General features: G+C 35.8%; 1 protein-coding gene across 3 annotated transcripts; it reads right to left on the bottom strand.

Moving 5' to 3' along the window:
• Window positions 1-690: 690 nt before the first annotated feature.
• Window positions 691-16,194, bottom strand: LOC105002135 (natural killer cells antigen CD94-like). Of its 3 annotated transcripts, XM_010858644.1 has the most exons (7): window positions 15,957-16,194; window positions 14,450-14,542; window positions 14,044-14,094; window positions 10,979-11,130; window positions 8,840-8,943; window positions 8,641-8,741; window positions 691-2,233 (listed from the first exon to the last, which is right to left on the bottom strand). In XM_010858644.1, coding segments are annotated over exons 1-7 (510 nt in total). In that variant the 5' UTR covers window positions 15,964-16,194; the 3' UTR covers window positions 691-2,231. The 3 variants fall into 3 exon arrangements, with proteins under 3 accessions (XP_010856946.1, XP_010856945.1, XP_010856947.1); XM_010858643.1 differs by lacking the exon at window positions 691-2,233 and having other exon boundaries at window positions 8,052-8,741; XM_010858645.1 differs by lacking the exons at window positions 691-2,233; window positions 14,450-14,542 and having other exon boundaries at window positions 8,052-8,741.
• Window positions 16,195-19,537: the final 3,343 nt, after the last annotated feature.

Here is a 19,537-nt window from a genome sequence, read left to right as displayed (position 1 = left end):
ACTCTGGGAGTTGATGATTGACAGGGAGGCCTGGCGTGCTTCGATTCATGGGGTTGCAAAGAGTTGGACATGACTGAGCGACTGATCTGATCTGATCTGATCTGATCTGATATATTTCAAGGGTCCCAAATGAGAAATTTGTTTTGACCTCACCACTTGGAAAATGGGTGCATTCTCTGGGTGGAAAGAAATTTGCTAGCATCAAGTTGCAAATTATTTTCTTTTTCAGAGAGAGGAAGAATTCCCTGGGAAAAGAAAAAAAGAAAGATTCTGAACTAATAAAATCTTTGCATTAGCACACTGTATGGTGAAATGATGAAATCAAATCATATACTCCCCAATTGTGTTATCAGTGCTTGAAATAAACACTTAGAGCAAAATAAGAATAGTGATCCAGGTTTCTAAAGATATATATGTAACATTATTATAAAAGTGAGTTTTATAGTGTATGACATGATGCTTTGGGAAAGTTTTTACTGGATTGATCAGGGAAGAAAAGGAGAAGTGAAGAACTCCTTTACTAAAGAAGGAAAAACATAAAAACATCAAAGAAATGTAAAAAGTGCTGAATTAAAGTGACCAGAAGGTAAATTAATTTTATTTTGAGAAAAATTGAGAGGCAATCACTGTGTGAACCATGTCTTCAAAACAGGAGGCTCAAATAAACAAAACGCAATAGGATTGGGACATGTAAAAAATAATTTTTCTTTATCTTTATTAAGTAGAGACACAAATTTTTATCAACAACAGTATAAGTGGTTTCAAATGTATTTATATAATCTTTATTACAAGAAGATAAAATAGAGATGAATACACTTCACTGTCTTCTAGAGGCAGAGAAATGTCCATGATTTATTAAAATATAAGAGGTTCCATTTTTAATCACATGAGATTCGAATTCTTCTATGAAAACAGTTAAATAAGCTGTTTATTACAAATACAATAGTTTCATTTTTTAAAAATTTCCTTCTCCGTACACTCTAGAGGATGATTAAAAAGAGATGGTATGTGTGTGTTTGTATGAATGCACATACTAGCATACAAAAAATGAATATGAATCTAAAATATGTATGGGCACAGCAACATTGTTTGAACTTTCTGGATAAACTAGGTAGAGATGGATTACTATCCTGTTTTTCTTCTTTTCTTGTCTCAAATTTCACACCTTGAGACGTTGCCTTCAGTGCAGTTTTATGAAATATGAATTATCTTGGTCAGATCTTAAGGCAGACTTACCAAAAGAAGCAGAATAGCACCAGAAATACCAGACACTTAACAAACTGTAGCAAAGAGAAGAGCCGCCTTCCCACAAGCAGGAGCTAGTTGAGCATCTGAGCCAGGAAAAATGTATGGAGTTCAGAAAAGCTGCAGTTGGAAACAGTCAAGCACATAATATGATGCCCAGTCCCTGTGCCTCCAGGGACCAAAAAAAATTGTATATTTACTTCTGCAATTCTGGGCACCCTACATTTTAATAAAGTGATGTCACAATCAGTCATTCAATCTCATGGTCCAAAGTTATTTTTTCTTATAATAAGAAAATAATCCAATGACTCCACTTTCTCCTGACCAGAGGAAAAGGAGAATAAGCTAATGATACAGTGGGGATTGGAGGCAGATAAAAAAAGGTCGAAGGGGCAAGACTAAGTACTATTTGTGGGAAACAGTGTGCTGGGAGTAGAGAGGATGCACTGGTCATGATACTCATTTGCCACCTGAGTCAGCACTTTTCATCAGTTTCTTGAATCATTATAGAAAATGGGGAAACTCCTGACGATGACTCACTCTCTGTATGGGAGGGTATTGTGCATTTCCTCCTCCTAAGCCATATTCTAACTATTCATCTTATTATTATTTGGAGATAATTTGCCTTTGAAAGAGATAGGATCCATCCTATTTAACACCCTTATTTCTTGTAACATCCAATAAGCCTCATAAGCCCTTAACAAAAACAACAACAATAATAAAACAGAATGGACTCTCCTAATGGTAAATTAAAAAATATTTCAAACCCTGATTTTGCTAGATTCCAAGATTCATCCTGGGCTATAAATGTAAAAAATACTTCTCCCTACTTTTATACAGAGAGCTAATAAAAGTAGAAAAAACAGAATAATAATTAGTTTGCCCCTGGAGCAGGATCAGTGTAATGACAAATAGGGAAAAGAATTACTGACTTTCCTAATACACTCTTCTGTACTGTGGAATTTTAAAGCATGTCCACGCTCTGCTTCTGCAAAATAATACACAAAAGAAAAAATTTAAGTCTCCAAGAAATGATTCCTAACTTTAAGTTTCAAAAGTTTTGAAAGATGGCACTTATTAATATATATCTATCATGTGTGCTTAGTTACTCAGTCATGTCTGACTCTTGTGACCCCATGGACTGTAGCCAGCCAAGCTCCTCCTTCCACAGGGATTCTCCAGGCAAGAATTCTGGAGTGCAATGTCATGCCCTCCTCCAGAGCATCTTCCCAACCCAGGGATCGAACCAAGGTCTCCCTCATTGCAGGCAGATTCTTTACTGTATGAGCCACTGGGGAAGCCTGCATCTATCATAGTATGACTTAAGTTTATTTCTTCTAATTCTCACTTTATTCAAGAGTAAAAATGGCTTTGGTGTGACAGTCACATTGTCAACAAAAAATAAATGAAAAGGTTTCTTTACATAGGCATACTGTATGATGAAATGGTGGAATTAAATCATATACTCTCAACTGTGTTATTAGTGCTTGAAATATACAATTAGATACAACCTAAGAATATCAATAGAAAGGGAAAGACTAGAGATCTCTTCAAGAAAATTAGAGATACCAAGGGAACATTTCATGCAAAGATGGGCTCAATAAAGGAAAGAAATGGTATGGACCTAACAGAAGCAGAAGATATTTAAAAGAGGTGGTGGTTAAAATAAATAAATTTATATTTAAAAAATAAAAAAATAAAAAGAGGTGGCGGGAATACGCAGAAGAAGTGTACAAAAAAGATGTTCATGACCCAGATAATCACGATGGTGTGACTACTCACCCAGAGCCAGACATCCTGGAAAGTGAAGACAAGTGGGCCTTGGGAAGCATCACTATAAACAAAGCTAGTGGAGGTGATGGAATTCCAGTTGAGCAATTTCAAATCCTAAGAGATGATGCTGTGAAAGTGCTGCACTCAATATCTCAGCAGTGGCCACAGGACTGGAAAAGGCCAGTTTTCATTCCAATCCCAAAGAAAGGCAATGCCAAAGAATGCTCAAACTACCGCACAATTGCACTCATCTCACACACTAGTAAAGCAATGCTCAAAATTCTCCAAGCCAGGCTTCAGCAATACATGAACCGTGAACTTCCTGATGTTCAAGCTGGTTTTAGAAAAGGCAGAGGAACCAGAGATCAAATTGCCAACATCTTCTGGATCATAGAAAAGGTAAGAGAGTTCCAGAAAAACATCGATTTCTGCTTTATTGACTATGCCAAAGCCTTTGACTGTGTGGATCACCATAAAGTGTGGAAAATTCTGAAAGAGATGGGAATACTAGACCACCTAATTTGCCTTTTGAGAAATCTGTATGGAGGTCAGGAAGCAACAGTTAGAATGGGACATGAAACAACAGACGGGTTCCAAACAGGAAAAGGAGTATGTCAAGACTGTTTATTGTCACCCTGTTTATTTAACTTATATGCAGTGTACATCATGAAAAACACTGGGCTGGAAGAAGCACAAGCTGGAATCAAGATTGCCAGGAGAAACATCAATAACCTCACATAGGCAAATGACACCACCGTTATGGCAGAAAGTGAAGAACTAAAGAGCCTCTTGGTAAAAGTGAAAGAGGAGAGTGAAAAAGTTGGCTTCAAGCTCAGCATTCAAAAAACTAAGATCATGGCATCCAGTCCCATCACTTCCTGGCAAATAGATGGGGAAACAGTGGAAACTGGCTGACTTTATTTTTTGGGCTCCAAAATCACTGCAGATGGTGACTGAAGCCATGAAATTAAAAGACACTTACTCCTTGGAAGGAAAGTTATGACCAACCTAGACAGCATATTAGAAAACAGAGACATTATTTTGTCAACAAAGGTCCGTCTAGTCAAGGCTATGGTTTTTCCTGTGGTCATGTATGGATGTGAGAGTTGGACTATAAAGAAAGCTGAGAGCCAAAGAATTGATGCTTTTGAACTGTGGTGTTGGAGAAGACTCTTGAGAGTCCCTTGGACAGCAAGATTCAACCAGTCCATTCTGAAGGAAATCAGTCCTGGGTGTTCATTGGAAGGACTGATGTTGAAAATGAAACTCCAATACTTTGGCCACCTGATGCAAAGAGCTGACTCATTGGAAAAGACCCTAATGCTGGGAAGGATTGGGGGCAGGAGGAGAAGGGGACGACAGAGGATAAGATGGTTGGATCGCATCACTGACTCAATGCACGTGAGTTTGGGTAAACTCCGGGAGTTTTTGATGGACAGGGAGGCCTGGCGTTCTGCAGTTCATCAGGTCGCAAAGAGTCAGACACAACTGTGCGACTGAACTGAACTGAAGAATATCAATGCAGGTTTCGAAAGATATATGTGTAACATTATCACAAAAGTGAGTTTTACAGTATATGATATTTGATACTTAGGGAAATGGTTTAACAGAATGATCATGGGAAGAAAGAGATGTGAATGACTCCTCTTTTGAGAAGGATGAACAAAAACACCCAAGAAAAACAAAAATTGCTGAATTTTAAGAGAGCAGAACATAAATTATTTTTATTTCGAGAAAAATTGGGAGGCAATCACATGAACCAGGGCTTCAAAGCAGAAGACTCAAATTAAGTTTAACAAAACACAATAAAATTAGGAAATTTAAAAATAATTTTCTTAATCTTTATATTTTAAGTAGAAACACATACATTTTATCAACAACAATATAAGTGGTTTCAAATGTTTTTGTGTAGTATATATTGAAGCTTCCCTGATGGCTCAGATGCACATTCAGATCTGCCTGCAATGCAAGAGACCCAGGTTGTATCCCTGGGTCAGGAAGATCCCCTGCAGAAAGAAATGGCTACCACTCCAGTATTTTTGCATAGGAAATCCCATAGACAGAGCAGCCTGGGTTGGTGGGCTACAGTCATGGGGACACAAGAGTTTGACACAATTAGTGAATATTTATTAAAAGAGATAAAATAGACATGGATACATTTAGTAGTCTAGAGATAGAGAAATGAGCATGATTTATTAAAATGAAGGAGGTTCCATATTTAGTCAGATGAGATTTGAATTTTTTCTAAGAAAACAGCTAAATAAGCTGTTTGTTACAAATATGATAGTTTTGATTTTTTAAAATTTCCTTTTTCCTGCATTCTGGAAGTGATAAAAAAAAAAGATGGTGCGTGTGTGTGTGTGTGTAAATTTGTTTATAATTTTCATTTTATATTCAATTAAAACTAAATTATTGTTATGAAAATCACATGGGCAGCAAAGGCAAAACATTTCAAGTATCTATAAAGTGCAAGGCATGTTTGCTTAGTCCATGTTAAGCATTTGAAGAATGCTATAGTCTATCTTGTATCTTTCATAATATAACAAGTGCAGTTTTCCTAAGTCAACCTTCATACAAAAATGTGCAGAGTTCAAGTTGTAGTACTATTATATTTTGAGAAATAAAACATAAGAGGTTCTTTCCTCATCTTGACTCAGTAATTTAAAAATCAACTTTGTGTTCTTAATCATTACCACTTAATTAAAATATAAAATCACAAAGCAAATAGAGATGTCAAAACAAATTTCTTAAGATGTATAAAAGTGAAAGTGTTAGTTGCTCAGTCCTGTCTGACTCTTTGTGACCCTCCATGGACTATAGTCCATCAGGCAAGAGCCTGATGTCCATGGAATTCTCCAAGCAAGAGTACTGCAGCAGGTAGCCATTCCCTTTTCCAAAGGGTCTTCCCAACCCAGTGTTTGAAACTGGGTCAATTATATGGAACAGTTATAAAAAAGGGGGAGACTTGGGTTTTGATATCTCTGAGTTTAGGAAAATCCCATTCAGGTCACAGGCATCAGAACTCATTATGATCTCAATCCTTCTTTGACCTATTCGAAAACCCCTCAATAAAACGAACTGCTCCCTGTACCCCTCAAAAGTGTAATTGTTCAGTATTTATTATATAATTTTTAGGAAAGGATTTTGGGGATTGATGAGAGATTAAAATCTTCAAAGCACATGTAAGAATGGCTTTTTTGGGTTTTTTTTTAACTGATAGATAAGCATGAGGCGAGAAAGATCTATGGAGTAAAATAAAATAAGACTGTATATTTATGCGATCAGGGCTTAGATTACCTTTCCTTTTCCAAAATATGAAAGTAATCTGTGAGACTACATACTTGGGCAAGGACTTGCAATTTTTATGCGGAACTCTGTAGCATCAAGGGAAGACACACAAATGTGAAACCCTCTGAACTCTGTGATGAACATGAAGAAAGTATTATATGGCACCTGCAGGTCTAAATTAGAAGATATAGATGCATAGGTATCCAGAAAGAATTTAAAAATAGCAATAAAGCTATTTTTGCTTCCAGAAAAAAGAGATCAGGATGGGAATTTTCAACCTAGTCCGGTTGAGCTATTTCAAATCCTGAAAGATGATGCTGTGAGAGTGCTGCACTCAATATGCCAGCACATTTGGAAAACTCAGCAGTGGCCACAGGACTGGAAAAGGTCAGTTTTCATTCCAATTCCAAAGAATGGCAATGCCAAAGAATGCTCAAACTACTGCACAATTGCACTCATCTCACATACAGTAAAGTAATGCTCAAAATTCTCCAAGCCAGGCTTCAGCATACATGAACCGTGAACTTCCACATGTTCAAGCTGGTTTTATTTATTTATTTATTTATTTTACTTTTTTAGATTTTATTTTATTTTTAAACTTTACAATATTGTATTAGTTTTGCCAAATATCGAAATGAATCCACCACAGGTATACCCACGCTGGTTTTAGAAAAGGCAGAGGAACCAGAGAGCAAATGGCCAATATCCGCTGAATCATCGAAAAAGCAAGAGAGTTCCAGAAAAACATCTATTTCTGCTTTATTGACTATGCGAAAGCCTTTGACTGTGTGTATCACGATAAACTGTGGAAAATTCTGAAAGAGATGGGAATACCAGACCAGCTGACCTGCCTCTTGAGAAATCTGTATGCAGGTCAGGAAGCAACAGTTAGAACTGGACATGGAACAACAGACTGGTTCCAAATAGGAAAAGGAGTACTTCAAGGCTGTATATTGTCACCCTGCTTATTTAACTTACATGCAGAGTACATCATGAGAAATGCAGGGCTGGAAGAAGCACAAGCTGGAATCAAGATTGCCAGGAGAAATATCAATAACCTCAGATATGCAGATGACACCACCCTTATGGCAGAAAGTGAAGAGGAACTCAAAAGCCTCTTGATGAAAGTGAAAGTAGAGAGTGAAAAAGTTGGCTTAAAGCTCAACATTCAGAAAACGAAGATCATGGCATCTGGAGTGTCAGACTTTATTTTTCTGGGCTCCAAAATCACTGCAGATGGTGACTGCAGCCATGAAATTAAAAGACGCTTACTCCTTGGAAGGAAAATTATGACCAACCTAGATAGCATATTCAAAAGCAGAGACTTTACTTTGCCAACAAAGGTATGTCTAGTCAAGGCTATGGTTTTTCCAGTGGTCATGTATGGATGTGAGAGTTGGACTGTGAAGAAAGCTGAGTGCCAAAGAATTGATGCTTTTGAACTGTGGTGTTGGAGAAGACTCTTGAGACTTGAAGACTCCTTGGACTGCAAGGAGAACCAACCAGTCCATCCTAAAGTAGATCAGTCCTGGGTGTTCATTGGAAGGACTAATGCTAAAGCTAAAACTCCAATACTTTGGCCACCTCATGCGAAGAGTTGACTCATTGGAAAAGACTCTGATGCTAGGAGGGATTGGGGGCAGGAGGAGAAGGGGATGACAGAGGATGAGATGGCTGGATGGCATCACTGGCTCGATGGACATGAGTTTGAGTGAACTCCAGGAGTTGGTGATGGACAGGGAGGCCTGGCATGCTGCAATTCATGGTGTCACAAAGAGTCAAACATGACTAAGCGACAGAGCTGAATTGAACTGATGCCATTCAAAGGACAGATATGATTTTGATATATATTATTTGGTAGGAACTAGGTTTTATTTAAATTTCAGCAGAGAGAATTTCTAAGAATAGATGTATAAATTATGAAATTCACTATTGACTGTATACATTAAATATTCATGAAATTATTTATCTTGACTCTATAATTTCAGTGTAGGTATACAAGTTTCATCAATTTTAAATATCACAAAATTTAAAAATTATGTAACATGTAAAAAAATGTAACTATAACAATGATGAATGTTAATTAGACTTACTGTCTAGTTATTGCTATGTTGTATATCTAAAACCAATATAATTTATATATCAATTATGTATTGATAAAAAATTTAAACATATGTTTTCAAATATATGAAAATTATATGGTTGATAAGACACAATTTGAAACATTTTACAGATCCCAGAAATAGTAATAATACATTGGCATTCTAAGTAAGTCTAAATCTTCATTGCAGAATACTTCTGCCCCAAGAAACATCTAAATAAACTGTTGCTTACAGATGTAAGTATTTGTTCTTTCACAGTCTTCATTCAATGCACCTCTGCTTGGGTTATATATTATGCAGTTCTTTGGATTTACAGTGTGAAATAAAGGAAGTCTGTAATGAAGAAGAAATTATTAGTATATGGGAAAAGGAATGATCAAATCCAAGGATAAACAAAAAGAACAGAAAAAGTTTTGATGCCAGAAACTTACAGATCTTGGGAGAGAGTAGAATTGTCCTCCCACAACCAGGCATGATGTTCTTCACTGTAAGAGAGTCCAATCCAGTAAAAACTGGAACTGAACTTCATAAAATCCTGCTTGGAAACAGAGACCAACATATTAACCTATTTCAAATCTTCTCTAGGAAACATGTACTTTTAAGAAGCCCAGTTTCCAGTATCAGATTCAGTTTTTCAATTCTATCAGATTGTTACAAAAAAGTAATTGTGGTTTCAGACCATAAATGTTAAATCGTTATAACTAAGCTCAAACACATCTTTCTTAACCAAAATAGGAACCATGACAATTAACACGTTTTTGCCATCGATAATCAACTTTTTATTCCTGTAGTGTAAAAGTCCATACTTAGGGATTTGACAAACTCTTGGAAAGCATTTTCTGCCTCCTGTTGTTTGTGGAAGCATTTTCCCTGCAAAAATTCATGGAGATGCTTGAAGAAGTGGTAGTTGATTGGCAAGAAATCAAGTGAATATGGCAGATGAGGCAAAACTTTGTAGCCCAATTTGTTCAACTTTTGAAGTGTTTGTTTTGCAACCTGCAGCCAGGCATTTTCATGGAAAAGAATTGGGTCCTATCTGTTGATCTATGCCAGCTGCAGGCATTGCAGTTTTTGGCACATCTTATTAATTTGCTGAGCAGACTTCTCAGATGTAATGGTTTCACTGGGATTCAGAAAGCTGTAGTGGATCCGACCAGCAGCAAACCACCAAACAGTGACCATGACCTTTTTTTGGTCCAAGTTTGGCTTTGGGAAATGCTTTGGAGCTTCTTCTCAGTCCAGCCACTGAGCTAGTCATCACCAGTTGTATAAAATCCACTTTTCGTCACACATCACAATCCACTTGAGAAATGGTTTGCTGTTGAATAGAATAAGAGAAGAAGACACTTCAAACTAATGATTTTTTTAAATTTGCTGTCAGTTCCTGAGACACCCACTTTTAGAACTTTTACACATTTCTAATTTGCTTCAAATGCCAAATGATCACAGAATGGTTAATGCTGAGTTCTTGGAAAACTCCTTGTGTGGTTGTAAGAGGATCAGCTTTGATGACCCGCTCAATTGGCCGTTGTCAACTTCTGATGGTCGGCCACGGCACTCTTCATCTTCAAGGTGCTTGTCTCCTTTACAAAACTTCTTGAATCACCACTGCACTGTACTTTTGTTAACAGTTCCGGGGCCAAATGCATTGTTGACATTGCAAGTTGTCTCCACTGCTTTATAACCCATTTTGAACTTGAATTTAAAAATTGCTTAAATTTGCTTTTTGTCTAACATAGTTTCTATAGCCTAAAATAAATATAAAATAAACAGCAAGTGATGTCATTAGCAAAAAAACATAAAGTGAGAAATGCATAATAAACAGTATATAACATAATCACATTTATTTAAGAATGTTTTCCAATATCCAACAGCAATTTTCAACCAAGCAAAACCACAATTACTTTTGCACCAAACTAATACAAACTAAAATCATTTTTAACTTCTAATTTAGGAGATGTAGTCAGTCACTTGCCTCTTGTTTCTCATTCATCAAGTCCATTTCTGGAGGAAAAAATACCACAAAGTCTCACTTCTTAAAGGAATGAAAAATGTCATAATGGATGTTAGAGTTTTTATGGAACATTTCCTTCATAGGGGACCATCAGTCAAATCTGATCCCAATAGCACACTGAGGGATAGATCTTAGCACAGGTTCTATGGGGAGCTAGAGAACTTTCACTAAAGAACTAATTGTTTTATAATATTTTACATATACATTTCACATTACACCCAAGAGTAATAACAAAAGCTATATAATTACAAAATAAATTAGAAATTCAATTAAAGAGCTAAAAATAGATTATTTTTAGCTAAATTAGGTTATTTTTATTTCTACTTTGAATTATCTTTAAAACTTTATCTGTACTTTATCTGTCAACACTCCTATAATGTAAATCTTTGAGAAATTTTGGGTTGATTTTGTAATGGTTTCAAAGTATAGGATATTAGTTCAAATATAATCATCTACTTGTTATCTGATTAAAGACTTGAATCAAAGTATTCAGCTTACTTAGATAATATATTTCCTAAGCCAAAGAAAATGTAGAAAATCAAAATTAAATACTTGCCGGTTCATTTCTGTTTTGTATCTGAAGTAGACTGGAATTATGAGAAACACAAAAATCCCTACTGTCTTTCCATGTTTTTACTTCATTAGAGATGAAATAACAGTTGCATTGGTAGCCAATCCATTTTTCTTGGCAAGAATAGCAGCCAGATTCTAGAAGAAATGATAAAACACTACTGGATGACATTGGAGGTTCAATTTTTTTTTCAGTGTTATTTACTTTTTCAAAAATCATTTGTTATTCATGTATATTACCATATGTAAAATAGATCACCAGTCCAGGTTCAATGCATGAGACAAGGCCCTCAGGGCCAGTGCACTGGGAGGACCCTGAAGGATGGGATGGGGAGGGAGGTAGGAGGGGGGTTCAGGGTGGGGAACACATGTACACTCATGACTGATTTATGTGAATGTATGGCAAAAAAAAACACTACAATATTGTAAAGTAATTAGCCTCCAGTTAAAATAAATAAATTTTTTTAAAAAATGATTCCTACATGTCTCTTATGGTGTGGCCAAAAAATATAAATAAATAAAAATTTTAAAATAAATCAGCAACCAAAAAAAATCATTTGTTACTTATTAATCTTTTCCACAAATATTCTTTGAGAATTTACTGCATACACCACAGTTCAAGGAATATTAATTTGAACAACTCAGACATGACCCTTTTTCCTCATAGAAATTATATTCTACAGATAGGGGTAGAATTATATAAATTGCCTTCATTTATGAACTATATTTAGTGATAATTTGGGTAAGTATACAAAGAAAGTCAGTATGTTCAAATACAGTGTAGCAGGTGGTAGGATGGGGGGCAGTGATAAGAACCTTTTTTGAGAAAGCGACCCAAAGTTGATCTCTGCTGTGTAATTAAAAGTAGACTATGCTGGCATTCTGTTTTGTCATTTTCTTTGTCCATTTGTCTTTTGCATCTATGCTAAATTGTGACTGCTCTTATGCCTCGGGGTGAGTATTGCTTTTGATCAAAGGCAACATTTACATAAATCACAGCAAAATGAAAGCAAATTTTTGGTATAAAAAAAAAAGAGAGAGAGAAAGTAAATTAGATGAAAAAGATATGTAAAGAAGGAAACAATTTTAGCACATTTCCTGAGTCACAAAAGAATTCTGAGGACTTCTGTGGTGGTATAGTGTTTAAGACTTTGTGCTTTAAATGCAAAGTTTCTGATCACTGGATAGGAAACTACGATGCCATATGCCGCATGATGCAGTCAGAAGATTTTTAAAAAAATAATTCTGGATACTTTATTTTCAAAATGAAAATAAAAGAATAATTAGCTTGATATTGGACCATTCAGTTTACTAGTGATAATGTCTTCAACAACACTCAAATCTTTGTCAAATGAATGGTGCTGAAATTTTAGAGTAGAATGGTGATTACCAGGGGATGGGATGTGGGATAAATGGATTTGTTGAAAGGTTCATGGGAATTCCTTGGTGATCCAGTGGTTAAGATTCCAAACTTTCTCTGTCTGGACTCTGGTTCAATTCCTGGTCAAGAAACTATGATCCCACAAGCCACCTTTTGTGGCCAATGCAAAAAAAAAAAAAAAGGTATATACTTCTCCAGTTAGAAAATGAATAAGTTCTGGGAATCTACTATGCACCATTGTAACTAAGGTTAACAATACCGTATTACTTACTTGTGAGTTGCCACAGGAGTAGTTCTTGAATGTTCTCACCATGAATAGCAATGATAGTTGTGTGACATAATGGTGCTGTTAGTGAATGCTTTGGGATAATAATATTGTAATAATAAGCGTACCAAATCAGCACATTGTACACAAAACTTGTTGCTAAGTTGTGTCTGACTCTTTTGTGACCCCATGGAGTGTAGTGGCCAGGTTCCTCTGACCACTGGATTTCCCAGCCAAGAATACTGGAGTGGGTTGCCATTTCCTTCTCCAGGACATCTTCCCCACCCAGGAATTGAACCCATGTCTCCAACATTGTAGGGGGAATTCTTTACTGCTGAGCCATCGGGGAATCCCCACACATTAAATTTATGCAGCATCCTTTATCAATTGTATCTCAATAAAGTTGGAAAAATGCTCAGGGGAAAAACATGATACAAGTGAAGAGATATATGAACACAGAAGACAACTTGGAGAGCATTTGAGTATAAAATTACATTTAGAAACTAGGACTTTTGTTGGGTGATAGAGTGAGAAACAAGAGTACAATGGGTTGAAGAGTAAATAAAAGATCTTCTAGTTCCAAAAACAAAAAAAACTAGGACTTTGAGCTGACTTTCACTGATTAAGTAGGGTTTAGAATTGCATTAATCTCCATGTTACTTTCTAAATTATGGAAGAAGCAGAGGTAAAGGTAAAGAGATACAGAAGTATAGGTTATCAACAAACACAAGCAGGTAATTAGAATTAGCTAGAATATTTACTGCAACTTATTTTTTGCCATTTTTTATTTGCAATTTATTTTTGTTATAGTATTTACTGTAATTTTTGTGTTTATTTTTACATGATCACTCACATTGAAAAATATGTCATTTCAATATAATAATTTTCTTATATAATTATTTAATTACATAAATAGTATATAATGTATTTAATACATTCTTATTAAATACATTTAATACATGTATTTAATACATTTTTAAATGAACAATGAAATGGGACTATCCTACAATTACTATATCAATCAATATGACTGTGTAATATTCCATCAAGCTTATGTGTGAGAAAACCAAGAAACCATTTATTTCCTTCTCTGCTGCCAAGTCACTTCAGTCGTGTCCGACTCCGTGCAATCCCATAGATGGCAGCCCACCAGGCTCCCCCGTCCCTGGGATTCTCCAGGCAAGAACACTGGAGTGGGTTGCCATTTCCTTCTCCAATGCATGAAAGTGAAAAGTGAAAGTGAAGCCGCTCAGTCGTGTCCGACTCTTAGCGACCCCATGGACTGCAGCCCACCAGGCTCCTCCATCCATGGGATTTTCCAGGCAAGAGTACTGGAGTGGGGTGCCATTGCCTTCTCCATTTCCTTCTCTACCAACACAAAAATTTTCCAAAGTGTGAAACCAACCTTCACTGAGGTCTGTGGAGGGTCCAAGCTGAACACTTTGTATAGTAAGTGCTGTAAGAAATGATAAGAAATTTACTTTGTCAGATAAACATTTATGAAATAACAAAATATTTTTGTTCAGTACCAAATCAGCACACTGTCCCTGTCTGACTCTTTGCGACCCCATGGACTACAGCACACCAGGCTCCTCTGTCCTCCACTCTCTCTGGGACTCTGCTCAAATTCATGTCCACTGATTCAGTGATGCTCTCTAACCATCTCATCCTCTGCCACCCCCTTCTCCTTTTGCCTTCAGTCTTTTCCAGCATCAGAATCGTTTACATGTTATCAAAATGAAACTTTTCTTATAAGATAGCTTCATCACAATTTTGATTTTTTTTATATAGCCTTGACTATAAAAACTTACAATTTTTCAACAAAACTCCCAAAGTTACCATCAACAAAAGGCATATTACTCCTAAAACCCCAGAAATCAACCTCCATGGAGTGGTCTGAAAACCTGTAAAGAAAGAAAGATAGGGTAATGATTTAAAGAACAAACACGGGAATTCTTAAAAGCAGAAAACAGTGAGAGGATCCAAAAAGTGCTTTGGCTTGATAATCCAATCATTTTGCCAGAAAAAAAATGCTGGAAAATGAAGATATTCCATTCAGAACTCCACTTGTTACCAACATTTTTATATAATGTACTTTATTCTTCAGTGAGATTATCCATACATTTCCTCTTTATCCTATTTCAGTATTTACCTTTAATTTTTTAATTTGGCAAAGAAGCTTAAAGATCTGTAGTAACAAGAGATCAACAGGCACCAAGTTCTGGTTAATGGGCTGATATAACGAATTTATTTTCACAGAAACAACAGCAACAAAATCACAAGATAGAATGTATGACTCCCATTAAGTAGATCAGAAAACTTACTGTCCATTAATAAGGTTATTTTTCTCAAGGTTCAAAGCTATTAAGTACCCAAGTCAGAATTCAGATGAAAGCTTTTCTCGACCCAGAGTCTTTCATTTAATATATTCTATCATTGTCACGAAACTATTACAATACTTGGGAGTGTTCAGTTCAGTTCAGTTCAGTCGCTTGGTTGTGTCTGAGTCTTTGAGACCCCATGGATTGCAGCATGCCAGGCTTCCCTTGGGAGCATGCCCTTCTGCTAATCTCAACATATTCACTGCTCTAAGAAATGTCAAGCTGCTGATAGCTTTGTAGAGGCTGTACTAGGAAGAGAAGACATGGGAGTACTCTGGACCTTGTGTGGTGAGAGGCTCCACAATCAATGTACAGGTAATACCTTGAGCGCTTGACTTTATTTCCACAATATTTTAATTTATGACACATAGCATTCATTTTTACGGGAACCATTTTTCACATATACTACATTTTCTCATGCCAAAAATTGCTTGCTTACAAGACCTTCCCCCTAAAATAATCTAGCATCAGGAGATTCTGCATTAACATGAGTGCACCCCAAAGTGCGGTGTCTTGAATAACAGTGCAATGTGTCAAAATGTTAATCTGGATGATTCTGGGGTGCCATAACACAAATGGTAAATTTTAAAAAGCACTTCCAAGCATTGAGTTGTTAACATTTAGCATTTTCTATTTAAGTTCAAGCTAGAATTATACTGTTTACATTTTTTCCTTGTAAATTCGGATCGCAATCAGAATTTAGAGCTATCCTTGTCAGAATCGACTCCTTAAATCTGTTGACAAAACTTCGCAAAGTCATTGCTAAGTTACAGAATGAAGAATCAGAAAAGTGAAATTGAAGTAAAAAGTGCTGAAACATGGGAAGCCGAAAACTGCATCCTTTTTATTAAAGCCTTCCCTGAAATCAGCCATGCTCATGAGATATCTTTCCGGGCTGTTTTCATTTTTTTCATGTTATGACTTGGGATGCACATACCTGCCATGTGAGATGTTGTCCAATGTCAATGAAGGTAAGACACGATGGATGCTGATTCCGAGAAATGAGATTAGATCTAGAAGCTAAGCTGGAGGCTAAGGAACCCGAAAGTTATGAAGAAATCCTTTAAAATAAAAAAAAAAAAAACAACTGTGTATCAAAGTGTGTTTAAATCTTCTGCCGATGAGACATGGATGTGTAGTATGAAAAGAGGCAGTAAAATCATTGTCTTCTAAAATGCTTCAGGAACCACAATACAGGAAATTCTCACTGAACTTGCATAATGCAGACCCTTTGACTATCACAAAATAAAGTGAAAGGAAAAAAATTTGTCTAATGTTTGAACATCAAAGTGATCTAAAAAATTACTTGGAAAATGGAATATATGGACAAACCAAAGGTAAATTTACTTAGTGTAAAAAAGCTGACACTGAATTTTCCTTTTTTAATAAGGAGAAATATTTATTATTTGCTTTGTGTCAAATATAGATTAAATCAAGAGGGATATATTAGCTTATTTTTATCCCTGGATATGACTTAATAATAAAGATAAATAAATATGCTTGTTTTACCAATAAGAAAAGTAAGGTACAGTAAAGCTAAAGTACTAAACCAAGTTTGCTTATGTTTGAAACCCTGGTAGTCTTTCTCTATAGCACACATGACCCGTATTTTAAATCAAGCCTATCTCTCTGGGTCTATAAGTTGTGTTGATTTTCATTTATTATTTTTAATACGGAGTGATTAGAACTTTTCATCTCTCATTTTGTGCTTTTGATCTCTGCCACTTTAACCCAAGTATGGAAGGCAAAGATAAAAAAGGTAGAATCAGAAGACTTCCCTTGATACTAGCATTGAAAATTTCTTTTAATAATGGCCTCTTTATTTTTACTAATATGTTAATTATTATAATCTTTTATTGTGTATCTAATTCAGATAAGAGACTGATAATTCAAGTCCCATATTTTTGTGCTCAGAAGCATAACCTTAATAGTAGGAATTTCAGATGGGGGCAGATAGGAAGATTAAGAGCCAATAACAGAGACCTTGATCTACGGTTAAGTGTCTGGAAATATAATCAACCATTCATCCACATAGAAAATAAATTCTCAAATTTTTTTGTTATTTATGTAGTTTATTTTTCAGCATTATCATGTTAGTATATTACATAAAATGAATCCCAGTCCCTGCAGCCCCATGACACAAAAATTCATATATTTATTTTTGTTTATGCAACTTTGGGCACCTTGCATTTTGAATACGTGATGTCAGAGTCAGCATTCAACCTCAGGCTCCAAAACAATTTTATTTTATGGTAAGAGAATAATCACATGACTCCTCTTTCTGTTTTTTTGCCTATTCATTTATAGAGTTTGAATTACCATCAAACTGCATTCATCATAGAGCTTGAGCTGTCAGAACATAAATGCTTAAGGCAACACTTCCTTCTCAAATTACTAGCAGTATCATCTCAAGATGTCTGAATTCAACGAAACTTTATGGATAAAGCACTAAGTCCAATAGTGTAGAGTCTGTACAGGTTTTGAATGTACCTATAAAAAGATCTTTACTCTTAAAATTATTGACTCTAAGATAATTCTATATGTTATTTCAGAGATGTGAAAATAACTATATCATTTTTAAATGGACAATAGAAAAGAGTTAAAATTATTACAATTCAGCTTAAGTTGTTAAACCAGCAATGAACAAGATTGAAATTTTACCCTATATTAAAGCTAGATATGGGCTTCCCTTGTGGCTCAACTGATAAAGAATCTGCCTGCAATGTGGGAGACCTGAGTTCAATCCCGGGGTTGGGAAGATCCCCTGGGGAAGAGAAAGGCTACCCACTCCAGTATTCTGGCCTAGAGAATTCCATGGACTGTATAGACATTAGAATTATGATTGCCTTTTTTATCTGTATGATTGCCTCTTTTATCTTTAATCACCTAAAGTGCAAAACATGAACCCAATCTGTTTTTGACGTATCACCAGGTAAAAATATTAAATACATACATTTTAGTCATGATTACGATCATTTCATTTTCACAGATATATGGGTGTCTTTATTTTAATGTTTCATAGTGAGATAGTTTTATTCATTGTAAATTTTCCTAAGAGCTTTTTTCTTTAATTTTTGTTTGCAGAATAATTGGTTTACAATATTGTCCTAAGAGTTTTATACACTTTTTCTGAAAACTTAGCTTTTATGTTATTTATGTTAGCTTTTTAAGTCACCTTATTTCAGTTTTATGATGAGCATTTTAGTTATTTAAATATTTATCTACTAATTTGGCTGCAATTGATCTTAGTTGTAGTTTGTGAGATTGTAGTATGTGGGGTCTTCCATCTTCATTGGTGCATATGTGATCTAGTTCCCTGATTAAGTATTGAACCTGGGCACTCTGCATTGGAACTTGGAGTCTTACTCACTGGACTACAAGGGAAATTCCTATAATGAATATTTGAGAGTATAAGCAATAACCAGATAATTCGCTTAAAATTCCATTCAATGTCTAACAATCAGATTAAGTGTTCAACTTAATTGTGTAGAATATCTCAATGTCTATCAAAGAAAGTGATGTGATACCTGCCTTGAGAAAATATTGATTCATATCTACTTTCTAACTGAAATACATGGGAATTCTGACAATCTGCGGATAAGATAATACCTGAATCTTCCCAATCCACTCTGGAACAGAACTATTTCACAGAGGAGGAATTGACAACGTGAGAAGGAAATGAAGAAAGAAATCATAATAAGATTAAAATTTGAGTATAGTCTTGTAGGATAAATAGAATAGACTTGGAAATGTGGAAGTATGGTTACTATAAAGTGAGAAATAGTTAATAGAACTGCCTCATATCAATAAGACAGAAAAGATTTCAACATATTTTCTCATCTTTTTAAAATAAAAGATGATATTCATACTGAAAAGTAATAAAATCATAATGTTTATTACTTATTAGAGGTAATACCCTTGTAACTACCACATCAGTCAAGAAATAGAACATTTCCAGGATGTTCAATGTTTTGCTCATTTAGCTTTCTAATTCCTACCCCCTTTCTCCTTCCAAATATCTCTACCACCTTGACCTCTAACACTGTAGTTTAGTTTTTCTTGTTTTTAAAATGTGTATAACCAGAATAATATAAAAATTTTGGTGTCTAGTTTATTTTGGTCACATCCTTGTGAGAGTGATCCAAGAATTCCTCTCTGTCTTATTGACCCTAACTAAACTAGATGCTTGGGCTTCTTTGGATTGGAGGAGGAAATGGCAACCCACTCCAGTATTCTTGCCTGGAGAATCCCAAGGATGGGGGAGCCTGGTGGGCTGCCGTCTATGGGGTCGCACAGAGTTGGACACGACTGAAGCGACTTAGCAGCAGCACTTCTGAATAGGGCTTCCCTGGTGGCTCAGAGGGTAAAGCATGTGCCTGCAACGCAGGAGACCCGGGTTCAATCCCTGGGTCAGGAAGATCCCCTGGAGAAGGAAATGGCAACCCACTCCAGTATGCTTGCCTGGAGAATCCCATGGACAGAGGAGCCTGGCCGGCTACAGTCCATAGGGTCGCTAAG

The sequence above is a fragment of the Bison bison genome, unplaced genomic scaffold (assembly GCF_000754665.1).
Source record: "Bison bison bison isolate TAMUID 2011002044 unplaced genomic scaffold, Bison_UMD1.0 scf7180017864390, whole genome shotgun sequence".
NCBI classification, from domain to species: Eukaryota; Metazoa; Chordata; class Mammalia; order Artiodactyla; family Bovidae; genus Bison; species Bison bison.
This window is presented reverse-complemented; position numbering and strand designations above follow the sequence as displayed.